Source organism: Gorilla gorilla, chromosome 1 (genome assembly GCF_029281585.2).
Source record: "Gorilla gorilla gorilla isolate KB3781 chromosome 1, NHGRI_mGorGor1-v2.1_pri, whole genome shotgun sequence".
Classification (NCBI taxonomy): Eukaryota; Metazoa; Chordata; class Mammalia; order Primates; family Hominidae; genus Gorilla; species Gorilla gorilla.
The window spans coordinates 70,660,718-70,678,053 of NC_073224.2; the positions used below are offsets into that span (position 1 = coordinate 70,660,718).

Here is a 17,336-nt window from a genome sequence, read left to right on the forward strand (position 1 = left end):
ATCTACCATCCCACAGAATGTTGTTTTATCCATATAATCCTCATTACACTGAAAAGTAATTACTTCTTTAGTATCTGTGTCTTCCACAGATGCAGGAAGTTGAGGGCTGAGATCATATCTTTCTTAGTGATGCATTTGCATATTTGCCACACCACACATGTTCATAATTATAGTTAAATGATGGCTAGAAATATACCTGTCACATAACGTATATTCAATAATTAATACTTGATATGTGAATAATGAATGTACAGGATCACATTATGTCATCTCCTCTTACTCCTCATGTTCTGTGAATTGATGTACAGGAATTTGCTACCCAATCCCACCCTGCACCTCCCAGACACACAGTTTTTCTTTTTTTTCTCATTGACACATAATTATTACGCATCTTTAGGGAGTACAATGTGATGTTTCCATACATGTATACATTGTGTAATTATCAAATCAGGGTAATTAGCATTTCCATCACTTCAAACATTTATCAGTTCTTTGTGGTGAAAGCATTGAAATTCCTCTCTACTAGCTACTCTGAGATATACAATAGTATATTATTAACTATAGTCACCCTACTGTGCAATAGAACACCAGAACTCATTCTTCCTTTCCAATTGTAACTTTGTACCCATTGACCTACTCCCCCTGTCTCCCTTGTCTTTGGTAACCACTGTCCTATTCACTACTTCTATGAGATCAACTTTTTAAAATTTCACATGAATGAAGTCATGTGGTATTTTCTTTCTGTGCCTGGCTAATTTCACATAGTTTAATGTTCTCCAGGTTCATCCATGTTGTCATAAATGACAGAATTTCATTCTTTTTTATGGCTGAATAGTACTGCATTGTGTATATCTACTACATTGTCTTTATTCAGTCATCCATTGTTGAACATTTAGGTTGATTACATATCTTGTCTGTTGTGAATAGTGCTGCGATAAACATGGATTTATTTGACATACTGATTTCATTTCCTTTGGATATATATCCAGTAGTGGGATTTCTGAACCATATGATAGTTCTATTTTTAATTTTTTTAGGAACCTCTATCTGTTTTCATAATGGCTATATTAACTTACAATCCCACCAACAGTGTGCAAGTGTTCCCTTTTCTCCACATCCTTGCCGACTCTTGTTATCTCTTATCTTTTTGGTCATACCCATCCTCACTAGAGTGAGGTGATATCTCATTGTGGTTTTGATTTGCCTTTGTTTGATGATTAGTAATGTTGAGGCTTTTTTCATATACCTCTTGGCCATTTACATGTCATCTTTTGAGAAATGTCTGTTAAGGTTTTTGTCCATTTTAAAATTGTGCTCTTTTTGTTTTTTTGCTATTAAGTTCTTTATATATATTGGATATTAACCCCTTAGAGGTATAGTTTGAAATATTTTCTCCCATTCTGTAGGTTGTCTCTTCACTTTGTTGAATGTTTCCTTAGCTGTGCAGAAGCTTTCTGTTTGATATAATACCATTTGTCTATTTTTGCTTTTGTTGCCCATGCTTTTGAGGTCTTATCCAGAAAAATCCTTGCCTAGTCCAATATCATGAAGTGTTTCCTCTGTGTTTTCATCTAGTAGTTTCATAGTTTGGGATCTTACATTTAACTCTTTAATCCATTTTGAGTTGATTTTTGTATACAGTGAAAGATAGAGGTCTAGTTTCATATTTCTGCACGTGGACATCCCAATTTTCCCAGCACCACTAAAGAGACTATCCTTTCCCCAGTATGTGTTCTTGGGACCTTTGTCAAAAATCAGGTGGCTGTAGGTGCATGAATTTATCTCTGAGCTCCTTATTCTGTTCAATTGGTCTATGTGTCTGTTTTTATGCCAATAGCATGCTGTTTTGATTAATACAGCTTTGTAGTATTTTTAAGTCAGGTAGTCTGCTGCCTTCAGCTTTGTTCTTTTTACTCAAGATTGCTTTGGTTATTTGGAGTCTTTTGTGGTTCCAAACAAATTTTAGATTTTTTTTTTCCTAATTCAGTGAAGAATGCCAATGGTATTTTCATAGAAATTGCATTGAATCTGATTGTTTTGGGAGTATAGCCATTTTAATAGTATTAATTCTTCCAATCCATAAACATGAAATATCTTTCCATTTATTTGTTTCCTTTCCATTTCTTTCACTGATGTTTAAATTTATTCTTACATATCTTTTTTTTTTTTTTTTTTTTTGGATAGCTATTGTACCTCAGTATCTGCAGAGGGTTGGTTCCAGACCCTCTGTGAATACCAAAATCTGCAGATGCTCAAGCCTGGCAGTAGGCCTTGAGAAACCCATGGATACACAGTTGGCCCTCGGTATCTGCAGATTCCACATCCAATGAATATTATATTTTTGATATGCAGTTGTTTGAACCCACAGATGTGGAACCAATGGATATGCAGGGCTGACAGTAAATGGGATTATTTTCTTGATTTCTTTTTCAGATAATTTGCTGTTGGCAAATAGAAATGCTACTGATTTTTGTACGGTGATTTTTAAGTCACAAGTTTACTGAATTTGTTTATCATTTCTGAGAGTTTTCTGGTGGAGTCTTTAGAGGTTTTCTATATATAAGATTATGCTGTCTGCAAACAGAACATTTGACTTCCTCCTTTCGAATTTGGATGTCTTTTATTTTTTTGCCTGTTGCTCTAGCTAGGACTTCAATACTATGTCTAATAGAAGTAGAGAAAGTGGGCATCCTTATCTTTGCTAGACCTTGTAGGAAAGGCTTTCAACTTTTTCCTGTTTAGTGTGATGTTAGCTGTGGATTTATCATAAATAGTCTTTATTGTGTTGAGGTATGTATCTTCTATCCCTAATTTGTTGAGGGTTTTTCTCATGAAGGAATGTTGAATTTCATCAAATGCTTTTTTCGCATCTATTGAAATGATCATATGATTTTTGTCCTATCTGTTAACGTGATGTATCACATTTATTGACTGTGTATGTTAAAACATCCTTGCATCCCTGGAATGCAACCCACTTGATCAGAGTGAATGATCTTTTCAATATACTGTCGAATTTGGTTTGCTAGTATTTTGTTGAGCATTTTTGCAACTATGTTGATAAGGGATATTGGGTTGTAGTTTTCTTTTGCCCCTAAATATCCTGCAGAACTTCCTTTACTACCGGCCTCCATTCTATGGAAGTCACATCTACTCCGGAGAACCATACTTCATTTATTTAGATATGGTTCTGCTTCCCTCTACAGAAGAAACTCCCTTTAATCCACCTGGAAAGTAACTAGTTTGGTTCAATTTAATCCAACAAATAACACATTAATAGTCTCTAGTGTATTAAATGTCATGCTAAGCACTGGGAATGCAGGAATAAGTAAGAAGACATCTGCCCTCATAAAGCTTAACTAGGGATGAAGCAGAATTTTAGGGTTACATGAATAAATTTTAATAGGTGCTCTGAGAAGGATTATAACACACTGAAATATATGCTAACTTCTACCTAACCAAGACTCTTGCCAAAATTATTTTTGCTCTTCTTTATAGGGTGTATTTTCTGCTATGTAAGGAGCATGGGGTCTCACTTACTTCACAGTGAGAAAAACAAGCAAAACGCCAAAAGCTCTTGGTTACTGAAATACTTCATTTCATTATCTTACTTTCTCTTCCAAGGTTAGCATTTTTTACTTCAAGGAAAAGAAGTGTTTTCTCTTTAAACTGTTGCATTTAGAACATTGGAATACATATTTTAAGTATTTACTTTAAATGCATACAAGAATAAATAGAACTAGACTATTTGAAATGATTATTCCAGCTATAATCTACAGATTGGATCATTTAAAGACAGGGATAACATATCATAGTATACCTATTATGCTTTTTCATCAAATTTCTATAATCGGATGTGTTTTCAATTCTTGGCAAAAGTTTAAAAAGCTACTTCTCAATTGGTTATAAAATTTTATCAATGAATAATGTTTTACAAGCTGGAGTTTTCATCTTTTCAGAGAGATAAAAAATACAATTTAAATTCAACATGCTTCAGATGAGAGTAAGCCAAGGTGAATTATAAAAAAAAAAAATGCAATAAAAATTTTTTAAAAAATTCTCTCACAGCAACTGATTCTCAGAATTATACTTAGTTACTAAACATTCACTATCACTTACTTTCCAATTATTCTACATTTACCACAATGTTTACATACCTAGGACCTTGAGGATAAAGTGCTTGCTGACTTCTCCAGCTTCATTTGAGGCAATGCAGGTGTACTTTCCCGAATCTTCAGTCTCTGCTTTGACGAGCTGCAGGACCATTCCATGGGTGCTGACTGTCAGATGGGCATCAAGCCCCAGAGGCTGGCCATCTCTAAGCCAGGCCATACTGGGAGCTGGGGTTCCATCAGTAATGCATGCCATAGAGGTGGAAGTGCCTTTGAGAATTGTGATTTCCTCTGTCCCCATTGAATTGTCCATATTTGGTGGTGCTACATAGAAAACAACATGGGCAAAATTTGGATGTCTATTGTAATTTGAGATCAATTTAAATTAAAACATTTGAATAATTCTATAATGTTTCTGTGGTTGATAAAAATATATACTTTAAAATTGTGTATAATAACTAGGGACTTTACAATAAAAATATCTATTAGGAATGCTAATTATTAATCTTCCAAATATTAGCAATGAAACTTAAAAATTGTTTTCTTACAGAACACACACTGTGTTTTAAATTTTGATGATTTTTCAACTTCTTCAGTCTATCCCTTTAACTTGTTGTAATGTATATAATAGTTTTAGTAGTATTCTTTTAACTACTATATACAGTATAAATAATATCAAGTTATAGAGTAAGTCATTTGTAGATTATAATAAAGCGTTACTTAAGTGAGGTGTTCTTGGGGATTGAGAAATGTGGATCAGCAAACTTCAATATTTCTGAAATGGAAGGTATTGAGTTCTCTCCATATATACGCATACACACACATGCATATATGCACATGCGTCCATTCATAGTTTGAATACTCTGAACAAGCTGCTAATATTGTTAGAAAAGTTTTGACTTTTTCTTTACATGAAAAGACTGGTCTTGTGTCTGGATTGAAATGCTATTTTTAAAAATTACATTTGATTTAGTGCAAATTTCTAGATCAGTAGAGTATTTTGATAAACAGACAATATGGTCCAATAATATGGACCCCTTGGAAGAAAATACATTCTCTAGTCAGTAAGATCCTATTTCACTAATCCTTTTTGATAAAGTCTGATTTCTAAATCTCTGAGGAAGTCGGTTTCTAAAGATAAGTCTGTTGCTTAATACTTGACATAGTAAAGTAATAGGGTCATTTCTGTGACACATACCAAACACTTGAAGATTGTAATGCTTATTATCCACCCCAGCTCTGTTGGAGGCCACACAAGTATACACAGCGACATCAGACACCTGAGCTCTCACAATCCTGAGAAACAATTTGATCCACATTTCATCACTTGCTCCCATGCAACAAGTACACATAAAATAATTATGATTTATAAATAGGCTATAGGTGGTGATTTATGTTGGGAAATTTTAATTATGAAGCTTATAGCCATCCATCACAAAATATAGGGGCCTCAAATGCAATTTATTCTACAAAGCTGATTAGGCAGTGACAATAAACCACTGAAAATATAGCACAATTTAAGAGGTGAATATTTTTCAAATATATATTAATAGAGAATGCTGCTAACATGAAAATCACATTATCATAGTAGGCATCTTCCTACTACCTTGCCACATAAAGTTTTAGCTAAAACAGTAATTCCTGGAAATACATATGTGATAATAAACCTGTCTATAAAAGACCATTTTACACATTTACTAAAAAATGAAAGCACTTAAATAAGGACAAAAAATCATTTCAACTGTATATTTGTTGTCCTTCCTCTACTAAAAATATACTTAAAGGGAAAAAAACTGTAAAGGCTTAGAAAAAAACATTTCTTCAACACTGTTTAAATGAAGGAAAAGTCTACAATCACAGTTACTTTGTCTGTTTAGGAAATCAGACACAATAAAAGCTGACCTGATAACTTGTCCTGCTGCCAGTAACCGGATATGGGAGGAGAGAGGCAGAGGAAGTCCATTCTTCAGCCAGTTTATCTGTGGTGGAGGTGTCCCTGTGGCTCTGCATTCAATATTTATCGAAGTATCCACTAAAGTCATTAGTTTCTCTGCTTCATCTTTATTACCCCTAATTGTAGGTGTAACTATGTCGTGCAGAAAGTGAGAGAGAGGGAAGAGGGATGTATTATGTATTACTAGTTCAAATAATTTCTACTACAATTGCTCTCATTTCAAAATTGTAGCCCAAAAGGAAATAGTGGTGGCATCAAATTTAAAACTAAATGCTCCAGACACCTGCTGCTGGGCCTTCACTTCTACTGGTAGATTCTTAAGGCAGCATCATCAAAAGAGGGGGATATTTCATATTTACCATAGACATTCAAGTTAAAAATTCGGTCTTCTTCTCCAGCGGGATTAGTAGCAACACATGTGTATTTCCCCGTGTCAGATGTAAGAGCTCCATAAATGTTTAATGTGCTGCCATTTGCACTCACTCTATGGAAAAGATCATAACAGAGGGGCTGAGATGAGATTGAATCTATTTCACTAAGTACATGAAAGCCTATTAAAATCAGTTACTGAAAGTGATGGAAAATTCAAGCAACCAGCTGAAATTCTACAGTAGCGAGTCTCATATCTACCACCTCCTTATAAGAAAAAAAGGAAGTGAACAAAATCAGGAATACTTCTCTATTCAAATCATAGGCAAAGACATGATTTTCTCTGAGATAGAATACTATATTCTTAGTTATCCATGTAAGGTTTGAATTAAATGCATGTTATACAAAATTCTGGCATGAAAATTGAAGACTGTTACAATGAGAAACTGAAAAAATTACACATAAAAATCTAGTTATAAGCAACTTAATATAGTTATAAACAACTTAATACCTTAATAAAAAACACAATAGGATCATTTAAATTGTGACAACAATTTGGTATCATATGTGGCTATATTTTGCAAACTTTTTTCCTACAAATTGCTAAATAAAGCTTTTCTTCTGAATTACATAATAGTAAAAGATAAATATACAATGAGATCATTAAAGATCTCTAAGCTAAGATTATTTCATTATTGGTTGTCCTCACACACCATTAATTACAAATCAAAATTTCCTGTGTTTTTTGTAGAGATTAAACTTCCATCTACAGTTACTTGTACAATAGTGGTTTCATTAGAATTACCCTGTGTCAAAAGTAAAAGCTCCATTTCTATTATATCTTGTTATTAAATGTTTATTGAGAGCTATATTATTATCTGGGATACAGTTGTATTTTTTCTTTTTCAAAATAAAATTTTTTTAATTCCATGAGTTTAATTAAATTAATAAGCAAAAAGCAAGTTGCCATGATCAAACAAAGGTAGTACATTGACTTTGGAAAAATTATTGTAGTTGACTGACAAACTGTACCACCTACAAATCTATCCATATAATGGAATGAATAATAAAGATAAAAGAATAAGTAAATTTAGAATGTTAATGTAGGAGAAGGAATGATAGACTCCAAATTCCTAGCTTTGAATACTATCTTATATAAAAGATATCATATATAAAAGATATTATCTTTATAGCCTATATAAAATCTTTAGGTACCATCAAATATGTAGTACTTGGTCTGGAATATGGCAAATACCAGCTGATTTAACAAAAATAATTAAATACTTGTTATTTACTCAAAAATGTTCACACCAGAGAAATAAAACTTAAAATGTATCCTCTGAAAGACTAGAAATTTTAATACACAATGAATACAAAGAAAATAACATTTATCTCTTTAAGTTATATATATGTTCAATTTATTGACCAGAAAATATACTCCAAACCCTTAAATTTACATATTGGTCCAAAATGTTAAAGTTTACAATACATGTAGTTAATGCCTACTTATGCATATAATTAATCTGGTATGTGTAGGTAATGGGATTTTGTGATGAAGTAATCTAGTACAATATCAAATTCCAGATTGTCCTTCCAAAGGAATTTGTTGTTGAAAGTAGTACGAGGTCTTTACCACATTATTATTCCATCTCTATGTGGTTTGTGGCATGGGTAGCAACTGCCAGCTGAAAATGGGATTTGGACAACCATTATGAGAGTTATGACATTATCGTATCTTTTCTCAAAATGAGCCAATCAGGATAGCATGCCCATCTCTATGTGGTTTGTTGCATGGGTAACAAGTGTCAGCTGAAAATGGCATCTGAACAAACCACTATAACAGTTATGACATTATTGTATCTTTTCTCAAAAGGATCCAATTAGTATAGCATGTTCACAGTTTGGTGGTTTCGGCATACAAAATCATATCTAGAATTATTGATGAATCATTTGTGAGATAAAGTTGGTTTGGCATTTGCAGGAAAGAACTAATTATTTTTATGGCATGGGCTTTAGTATAATCATTCTGAAATTACAAGAATAAAATCACCAACAGTTAACATTACAGTTAATGAGTTAAAGTTAGTTAAAGTTAATGAGTTAATTAACATTACAGAGTTAATGGATAAGAAACATACACAATTCTGAGTGACTCTCTAACGAGAATGTCTATGTCCAGTTCTCAAAAAAAAGTTTTTTGTTTCTTTGTGAATATAATGATAGCTAAGTTCCAATGGGATGGAATTCGGTATTATTATTCATGTGAAATTTGAAGCATAAAGCATTGTAGAAGGCCTTACAATTTATAATGGAAAGATTATTTTTAAACATACCGGATTCTTTCTGTTTCACCACTAGCTATGGGCTTTCCATCTTTAAGCCATTGAATAAGTGGAGTAGGAATGCCATTTGCATTGCAGACCAGCTCAACATTTTCTCCTAGAAGGACACTGACATCACTTGGAATTTCAGCACCAGCAACACTTGGAGGAACTTTGGAGAAATAATTAGGAATTTCATTAACAAGACACAGGATATAAATTCTAATAAATGTAACAGAGTCATAAAACAATATGACATTTCTAGTTCATATTCTTCGTAGATTATGGTTCAAGGTCAAACTATTGTTATCTTCATGAATTACTTTTAAATGACAAAGATAAAGGAACACTTCAATATTTCTGGTGTATTTGTAAGTTGATATAATTATTTAGTCATAGGGGCTAGTGATAGAGCTACCTCATGATCACCCTTTCTGGCCAAATTAAATCACTCTTAGATTAAATCCTCAATGGATAGTACAGTTAAAGAACCACAAGCACATAGGTAAGGCAGCGTGCATTTTCTGTGTTTTTCTTTTGCTCTTAATTCACTAGACTTATAGACTCTGTCTTATAAAAACTTGGCATAAAGGTCTGAGGAAATTATCTAAGTTGGTTATTTCTTTCTCCATTATTCAATTTAATTATTATTTATTTTGAACAATGGATAGGTTTGTTGTAGTTCTGAAGAGCCAATAGTTTCTATTCTCTTTTTCTAGCCATCTTTGGTTTCCACTTTGATTTCACTGAGACATATTGCATAATAAAAATACTGCCAATGGTATCAGATATAAACATGTTTGAATTCCTACTCTATTTGATCTTAGTGACGTGCAGAAGGTAGTTCACACCAGGTCACAAAAGCCAATTTTTTACATGTTTTCCCCACTCCATGTTCAGTAACATCCCTTTGGTAGGTTGAAATCTTGTATATATTAGATCATGGTGGGAATATTTACACCATGGAGACTGGCAAACAATTGGCTACAAATCGTGGTCTTTTTGTCTAGAGAGAAAATTCTTAAACATTTACCAGCACATCACTGAATAAGCTCTATAAATCTAATTTTAGTCATTCAGAAAATAATAATTTTACCACTTTTGCACAATTTAGAGTACTAAAGAAGTTGAGTCAATAAGAACATTAGTAATAAGAGACATCCTATAATGAGTATCTAATATATGACAAGCACTGGACTAGGTCCTTTATGCATATACTATTTCTAGTTCTAAGACATAATAAAGTATATAAAAATCTGGTAAAATGTTTAGTCCTACAACATAGCTCATGATTAGCATCTGTTATTATTAATGCATTAGACATAATTCAATATGCAACTTCTGACGTTGAATCTCTGACTAGCTGTTTTTCCTTCAGCTTCTTAAATCCCAAAGCATCACTAATCATCACAGAAAGACCACTGATACCTGTGAACTTAATTCTTCTAATTGTATTTTTTTGGAGTTAGCTTTAGCAGAGCACACAACAGATACACAATATTCATAATAGAATTCATAATGTATGAGAAATTCTTTCCCTAATAACTATAAGATTGGAAGAAAAAGTATTTCAACTTAGTTTCAAGTTAGACTTTCATTTCAGTTTCAATACTGAGCCAAATTTAATAATCAGAGGTTTACTGAAAATCAAAAGAAAACAAGTTGTCCCTGCAATGCTTAATACTATGTTGGAACATAGTAGGCATTGATTAAATATTTGATGAATTGCTCTTTATTATCATCTTAAAATAGTATAAGATTCATCATTCATTAAAATTTACCTAATCTACCTGCGGTCAGATCATAGTACAACTTCTTTGTGAATTAAATCTTATCTATACAAATAAGAACAGATCTATAGGCTTACCATCAAAATTAATTATACCAGTTTAAAATAAGTATAACTCCATAGATATATACTATAGAAAGATAATAATGGAAGTGGAAATGGAAAATTGGAAAAAGTAGAGATTACCAAATTTCCTCTATTCTTTTTTCCACATTTATGTCCATTTCCATGAAAACAGAATCTACTGGTAAATACAAGACAGAAAACTGATGACAGTTTTTGATGATCTAAAGATATGTTGAATCAATTACTACTGATAACTTTAAATGTAGATTATTTTGTACTATAAATGGAATAACAAAGAAATTGAAGATAGATCATAGTGGACAATACATACCTTGAATTGAAAGAAAGTAATATTTCTGGGCTTTTCCCTCCATATTTGAAGCAATACATGTATAGTTTCCACTATCTGAATGCTGAGACCGGGCAATCTGGAGTTTGCTACCTCCAGACAAAATATGAACTTCCAGTGAGTCAGAATTTTCTAGAGGTAGAAACAAAGCACAATAAAACATAAAAAAACCTTTAAACTTTAACATCTCTAAAATTCATGATAAAATGTCTTACTTTACATGATAAATGTATTTCTTAAAAGTTCTCCATTTTCTTTTTTAAAAAAGAAAAAATTCTTTATAAAATGACTAATCATTTTACAATGAGTCTATTTTGTAAATCTGTATTTCAGTGCGTTAGCCTTCTTGAACTAAACACCCCTATGAGCATGGTACTTAAAATGTGCTAGTTTAAAAGTCTAGTGAATTAAGAGCAAAAGAAAAAACACACACACACACACACAAAAATGCATGGTTGCCTTACCTATGCGCTTGCGGTTCTTTAACCATGCTATCGTGGGAGGTGGGATCCCAGTGGCATCACATGTTAATGTCACAGGATTGCTGATCGTCTCCACAATCACTTCTCTTTCAGGTCCTTCAATACTGGGTGGCACTGTAAAAAACAAACAAACAAACAAACAAAAACACAGAAGAAAATCATTTGTCCTCATTAAGCTAATTTGGAACACTTTTTTCATTTGCATATCTGGGGGAAAAAGAGTTGTATTAGAGGCAAATGCTCACCATATACATTGAGGTGGAAATTTTTATCATCCCGTCCTGCTACATTTATAGCTCTACATACATACTGGCCTGTGTCAGATACCTAAAAGAAAAAGATACTATTGTATGTGCTCCATTAAGTTATAGATGACCAATCATACTGTTCGAGTTTAGATTAAATCATCAGTCATCTGTATGCTCAATGCCCCAGTTCTAATTGCCTTCTGCAATCTTGCCATTTTTTATAAAAATAGTCAATGGCATTGGCTATGTATTTTTTTAATGAAAATCATATTTTTCACTGTAATAAAAGGGAATATGCAACTTCCAAGCATCTTTTCCACCACCCCACCAAGGTGTCATGACACTCAAACAAGAATAAAAGATGCACCTCAGCTTTCTTAATGTGTAGCATTTGTCCATCAGCTAAAATCTCCACATGAGTAGACTCTGTTATCATCCGCCCATTCTTATACCAAGTGATGACTGGAGGTGGGACAGCGTTCGACTCACACTCCAAAGACACAGAAGTTCCCTCTCTTACATTAACTACAGAAAGAGATTCACTGTCATGGTCTTTAATGCTCGGGGGCACTGAGGGAAGAAAATAACAGAAGGATTTTTTTTTTTCATTAAGGTGCTCAGATAGAAAATATTGAATACCAGTTTTAAAATAAAAGAATTTTATGAAGAGAGTAAAAACGAACCATAAACAGTCAGGGAAAACTTTTTCTTGCTTTCGCCAGCTTGATTGATAGCTATACAAGTGTATTCACCACCATCTGACACCTTGGCCCGAATAATCTGTAGAGTTCGACCACCTGTAGGTAAATAGAATGCAAATTGTAGAGTGGTATACAGGTTGTTCTAACAACTATTTTACCAATCAGATAAATAGCAACATATATCCTTCCCCTTAGAGTAAAATTTATAGAGAAGCCTTCCTATTTAAAATAAAATAATTGGATCAGTTTTCTTTGATCTTTCCTTTATTATTCACCTAGTTCCTTATAAAGGAAGAGATTCATAGAATTTTTCTCTCCAGCATCCAAACATGGACAGTAAAACTGTTTGATACAGGCTCTGGTGAGCAAATAGTAATTGTACTATGGTCAAAATATATTAAGTGTTTTCTGGGTTTAAATTTCCCACAATGCCGAGGTGTCTAATCTATCTATCTATCTATCTATCTATCTATCTATCTATCTATCATCTATCTATCTACCTACCTATCTATCTATGTCTATCATCTATCCTTACGGAACTTTAGGATTAAAAACAACCAGCAGATGTATCCAATGAAAGTACTATTTGCCATCTACCACTTGGTATTACTAGGCCGTTCTAAGCTGTTCTCTTTCTAAATTTTATCATTTCTTGAAGGGGACCTTGTTATTTGTACATTCCCACTAAAATCAGAGAAGTCTACAAAATCTTACCTTAATGACCACAAATGGGCAAAGAGAGGCATTTACTGTGAATAAATAAATGAAGCATGACAAAAGTTTGGAAATACACTAATTTGAAATGCCATTTGTATTAAAATAAAGATGAGAAAATTTTGCCTGCTTTATAATAAGAAGTTCCTTACCAGGCACAATGAGAGCATTTGTGTTCAGTTTGATGGGCTGTTCATTCTTGAGCCAGCTGAGGTCAGGAGGTGGAAAACCAGAGACCTCACAGGTCAAAGAGATGAAATTGTTCACCACGACGGTAAGATTTTCAGATTTAGGACCAATGACACTTGGAGGAACTATAATAGTAAATATTTTAAAACTGAAAGCAGGTGTTATCAACATATATTCCCATTTACTAAATATAAATCCAACCACTGTACTCTGCTAAAGGACTGAGTTAACGATTCTGTTCATTATCTAGCTGTCTGTCTACAATTCCCTAATGCCTTCATCAAACTCACGTTGGAGTTTATTTTTCCCAATTGAAAGAGAGCACTAGAATTTTCAGAGACAGAATTATTCTGCATTTTATTTGTAAAACATAGTCGACAATTCCTAAGATGATTTTGTCAATGTACAAAGGAGACCTAATGTGCTTTTTATTAAGTATATTTGAATAATCTTGTTAATATTTTATTTTTACTTAAGTGCTATAGAGAAGGAGATAATAGTGAGAATTTCAATATTAAAGATACAGGAGGAGATTTTTTAGGAGATAATGGGGCAGGGATCTAGAGTCAGGTTAGACTTCGGCCTTTGGAAGGTAGAGCAATGCATTTCTCTTATTTTAACAAGAAGGAAGAAAGAAATGGCAGGAACAGATGTGGTCAGTACTCTCAATTTGATGGTAGGAATTTGAGGTGGATTTCTAGACTATGCTTTCTCTTTTCCCTGCAAAAGAGAAGGTGAAAGTGTTAATATTTACTGAGAGAAAGTGAGGGGGGCTGTTATGAACTGAATGTTTCTGTCCCCGCAAATTCATATGCTGAAGCCCTAAGTCCCAGTGTGGCTGTATTTGAAGATGAGGCCTTTAAGGAAGCAATTAAGGTCAAATGATTCCTTAGGATTAGTGTTCTTAACGAGAGCCACCAGAGAACTGGCTCTCTCTCACCAAGCATGCTCAGAAGAAAGGCTATGTCAGGCCATGTGAAGACAAAGCAGGTGCCTGCAAGCCAGGGGGACAGCCTTCTCCAGACACTAAACCCTGCCAGTGCCTTGATGTTGGACTTTCTGGCCACCAGAACTTCGGGAAAATAAATTTCTGTTCTTTAAGCCACACAGTCTCTGGTCTTGTTAAAGCAGCCTGAGCAGACTAAAACAGTGGCCACTTGATATTTTTCAGGGGGGCGTGAAGGTTTAAGAGAATCACTATAGTGTAGAGACAAAACGACAAGTCGCAATCAGCATGGAGGGCTCAGTTCAAGCTGGTACTATGAATTTATAATGACATCAATATTCCTGCCTTCAAGATTTCCTTCAGCCATGGTGAGCTACCTAAGTGCAGGTAGCGTACAGGTGTGGAATTTAGTGAGAGGCATTAGAGAGAAGCAGGTATAAAACTTATGGAATAAACTGCCTACATTAAAATCCTGGTGCAGCATTTGCAAGCTGTGTAACTTTGAGCATGTTACTTAATCTCACCGAGCCTCGCCTTTTTCACCTCCAGGGGAGGCATAAAATGGTAGCAAGCACATATGGTTATTGAGATAATGAAGTGAAATAACCTATATAAAACATTTGGCACAGCACCTGGTAGGTTTCAAGCAGTCAGTTTGTTGTCCTTGTTGTTATATGCAACAAGGACATATAACATATGTTATATGTTGCTCAGCTTTTACTGAGCAAGAGTGATGAGAAGTTATGGGCTAAGAGAAGTGACTGAAATGCTGTTCCACAAAAATTAAGCTGGCCATGAAGGAAAGTGAAAAGAGCTAAAACCTAAGATACCAACAGACTGAAGGAGTACAAAAGAAGCAAGCATAGTTGTAGAGGGAGATAAAAAATGGTATTGTTTTACATGAAAATAATTTACATTATTTCCCCTCAAATGAATTTTCCAACATTTAAGTAATGAGTTCCTGATTGCAGTCAGGAACTCAAGACATCATTAACTGATGAAAGAAGAAACACATTTCTGAACTCCAATCCTTATTGGTAAAACACTAGTGATTACTTGCTCACAAGTCACTGTCCCACTTCAGGTGTTTCTACTGTACATTGCAAAGAGGCAACGATTGTGAAGAAAATATAATAAACACGTAGAAAACATTTATTTAGCAACTACCACAACCATAGACACCATTCTAGGTTTAGGGAGACCAAGATAAGTAAGATATGGCCATCTGTCTAGAGCACTTACAATAAAGTTATGGGATAGAGGCAAAGATACAGATATATGAAGATAACACAAGGCAACATATGGAACAGCTACAATTGGGGTATTTACAAAATGCTTTTTTGTCATAGAGAAGGAAAAATGAATTTTGCCTTGAGCAATCAGGAAGCTAATCAGTATTTTATTTTCCAATATTTACTGCACTTTACAGATTAGAATGTGTGCTTTCACAATGATTATGTTTGTTTAATTAATTCATTCTTCCTGAGAATTCATAACACATGTGTTCCTGCTCTGGTTAGATTTATCCATTCAAAAAACTTCAAAGACACTTATTAAGCATCTACAGTGTGTTACTCACTGTGCTAAGTACTGGAATTAAAAAGATGAAAGTGTTTTAAATATCTGTTGCACAAACATCAAATACTGCTAGATACCAATACTCACTACATATCACACCAAACAAGAATATTTATCATGCTACATAAAAGTCCTTTCGAAGGCAGAAATTTTTCATGACATTTCAAATTTCAGTTACTCCCAAAATGAGCTAGAATTTTATGTGTGTATTACCTATGTAAAGGAGATCTTTTATAATGACTATTCACCATTTCCAATTTAATATTCTGGAAGCACCAGCATCTCACAAAATAAAACTACTCTTTTGCAGTAGATATTCAACTACTTTTTTTTTTTTAGCAAAAAATGGTATTTATGGAGTGTCTAGCATGTATTTAAAAGAGTTTGATGAATGAATTAGGTGTGCTGGTGGTTTTAAAGGAATTATTTAACTCTACAAAGTGACTTTTTCTTCTCCAGGGAGTATATTAGTTACTAGAGGACATAGCTCAACATGAATTCTGCACTTAAGGACAGAAACCAATTCCAATCATGACTAGTGGATAGATTTTTATGAGTAGGAGACCTGTATTTGCTTCTAACTTTATAAACTTGTAATCATTAATATTTTAAATTCTGATTTTCCTTTCAAATATGCAGGAGTAGTTATTTTCTCTTGAGAGACTGAAGTAATATAAAAACTGTGTTCCTGGAAGTTTTATGCTTTATAAATCCTACTAGCCATCGTGGAAAGAAAGAAGAGAGGGGATTGAATGAGTATAGGCTCCTCACATTGTTTAAGTTAAAAAATACAAAATAAGCCTACATAACCTAAAACAGAAATTTTCTGCTTTTCCAAGCATACCCTAACAGATGGTTTTGGAACTGAGCTCTTACCATGAACATTGAGGTTAAAATATTTTTTGGCACTCCCAGCTGTGTTCTCAGCAACACACACATACCTGCCGATATCTGTTATTTGAGTATTCAGAATCTAAGGGAAAAATGAAGAAATTCCAAATAAAATTTTGAATAAAGCAACTTGTCATATTTGTCTATTTTTCAGAATAAATAATATATATTATTTCTATTTAATACCAGATAGAAAAAAATGTTGTACATACTAGTGCTGATGCTAGCTTTTATTAGGTATATCAAATAAATATTTACTAAGATTTTTAATCAGGAAAGGTAATTCTATACATATTTGTGGTATGTTGACTAGAAAAAAAAAGTCCCAAATTATTCTCCCATTTCTCTCTCTCTGCCTCTGGCATTGTGACTTTGACACCCCTCCCACCAGGAAGTAGAATTTGTGTTGGTCTTGTGACTGGCTTTGGTCAACAGAGCGTGATGGAAGTGACTGTCATTTCAAAACTGAAGCCTGTTCACTCGTGCTCACTCTTTTGGAACCCTGCCAGCACCATGTGAGGAAGCCAGGGTTAGCCTGCTGGAGGGTAGAGATCACTTGGGGAGGAATCATCACAGTTTATTGCAACTTAGGCCCCAGATATGTGTGCGATCCCAGCCAAGGCCACATCC

At 33.8% G+C, this 17,336-nt stretch overlaps 1 protein-coding gene and 1 long non-coding RNA gene across 5 annotated transcripts in view; one reads left to right on the forward strand and one right to left on the reverse strand.

Moving 5' to 3' along the window:
• Window positions 1-17,336, forward strand: part of LOC129528069 (uncharacterized) — a 166,452-nt gene that overhangs the window by 145,022 nt on the left and 4,094 nt on the right. The gene's annotated exons all lie outside the window — the stretch shown is intronic.
• The window catches only part of HMCN1 (hemicentin 1), a 454,854-nt gene that overhangs the window by 91,526 nt on the left and 345,992 nt on the right, over window positions 1-17,336 (reverse strand). For all 3 annotated transcript variants that reach the window (XM_055367497.2, XM_055367502.2, XM_055367506.2), the window contains 12 exons: window positions 16,692-16,788; window positions 13,255-13,416; window positions 12,371-12,484; window positions 12,055-12,257; window positions 11,685-11,766; window positions 11,422-11,553; window positions 10,940-11,089; window positions 8,766-8,925; window positions 6,423-6,547; window positions 6,012-6,195; window positions 5,308-5,405; window positions 4,155-4,433 (listed from right to left, as the gene is read on the reverse strand). In XM_055367497.2, coding sequence (XP_055223472.2) covers window positions 4,155-4,433; window positions 5,308-5,405; window positions 6,012-6,195; window positions 6,423-6,547; window positions 8,766-8,925; window positions 10,940-11,089; window positions 11,422-11,553; window positions 11,685-11,766; window positions 12,055-12,257; window positions 12,371-12,484; window positions 13,255-13,416; window positions 16,692-16,788 — 1,786 coding nt within the window. The remainder of the gene's footprint in view (window positions 1-4,154; window positions 4,434-5,307; window positions 5,406-6,011; window positions 6,196-6,422; window positions 6,548-8,765; window positions 8,926-10,939; window positions 11,090-11,421; window positions 11,554-11,684; window positions 11,767-12,054; window positions 12,258-12,370; window positions 12,485-13,254; window positions 13,417-16,691; window positions 16,789-17,336) is intronic.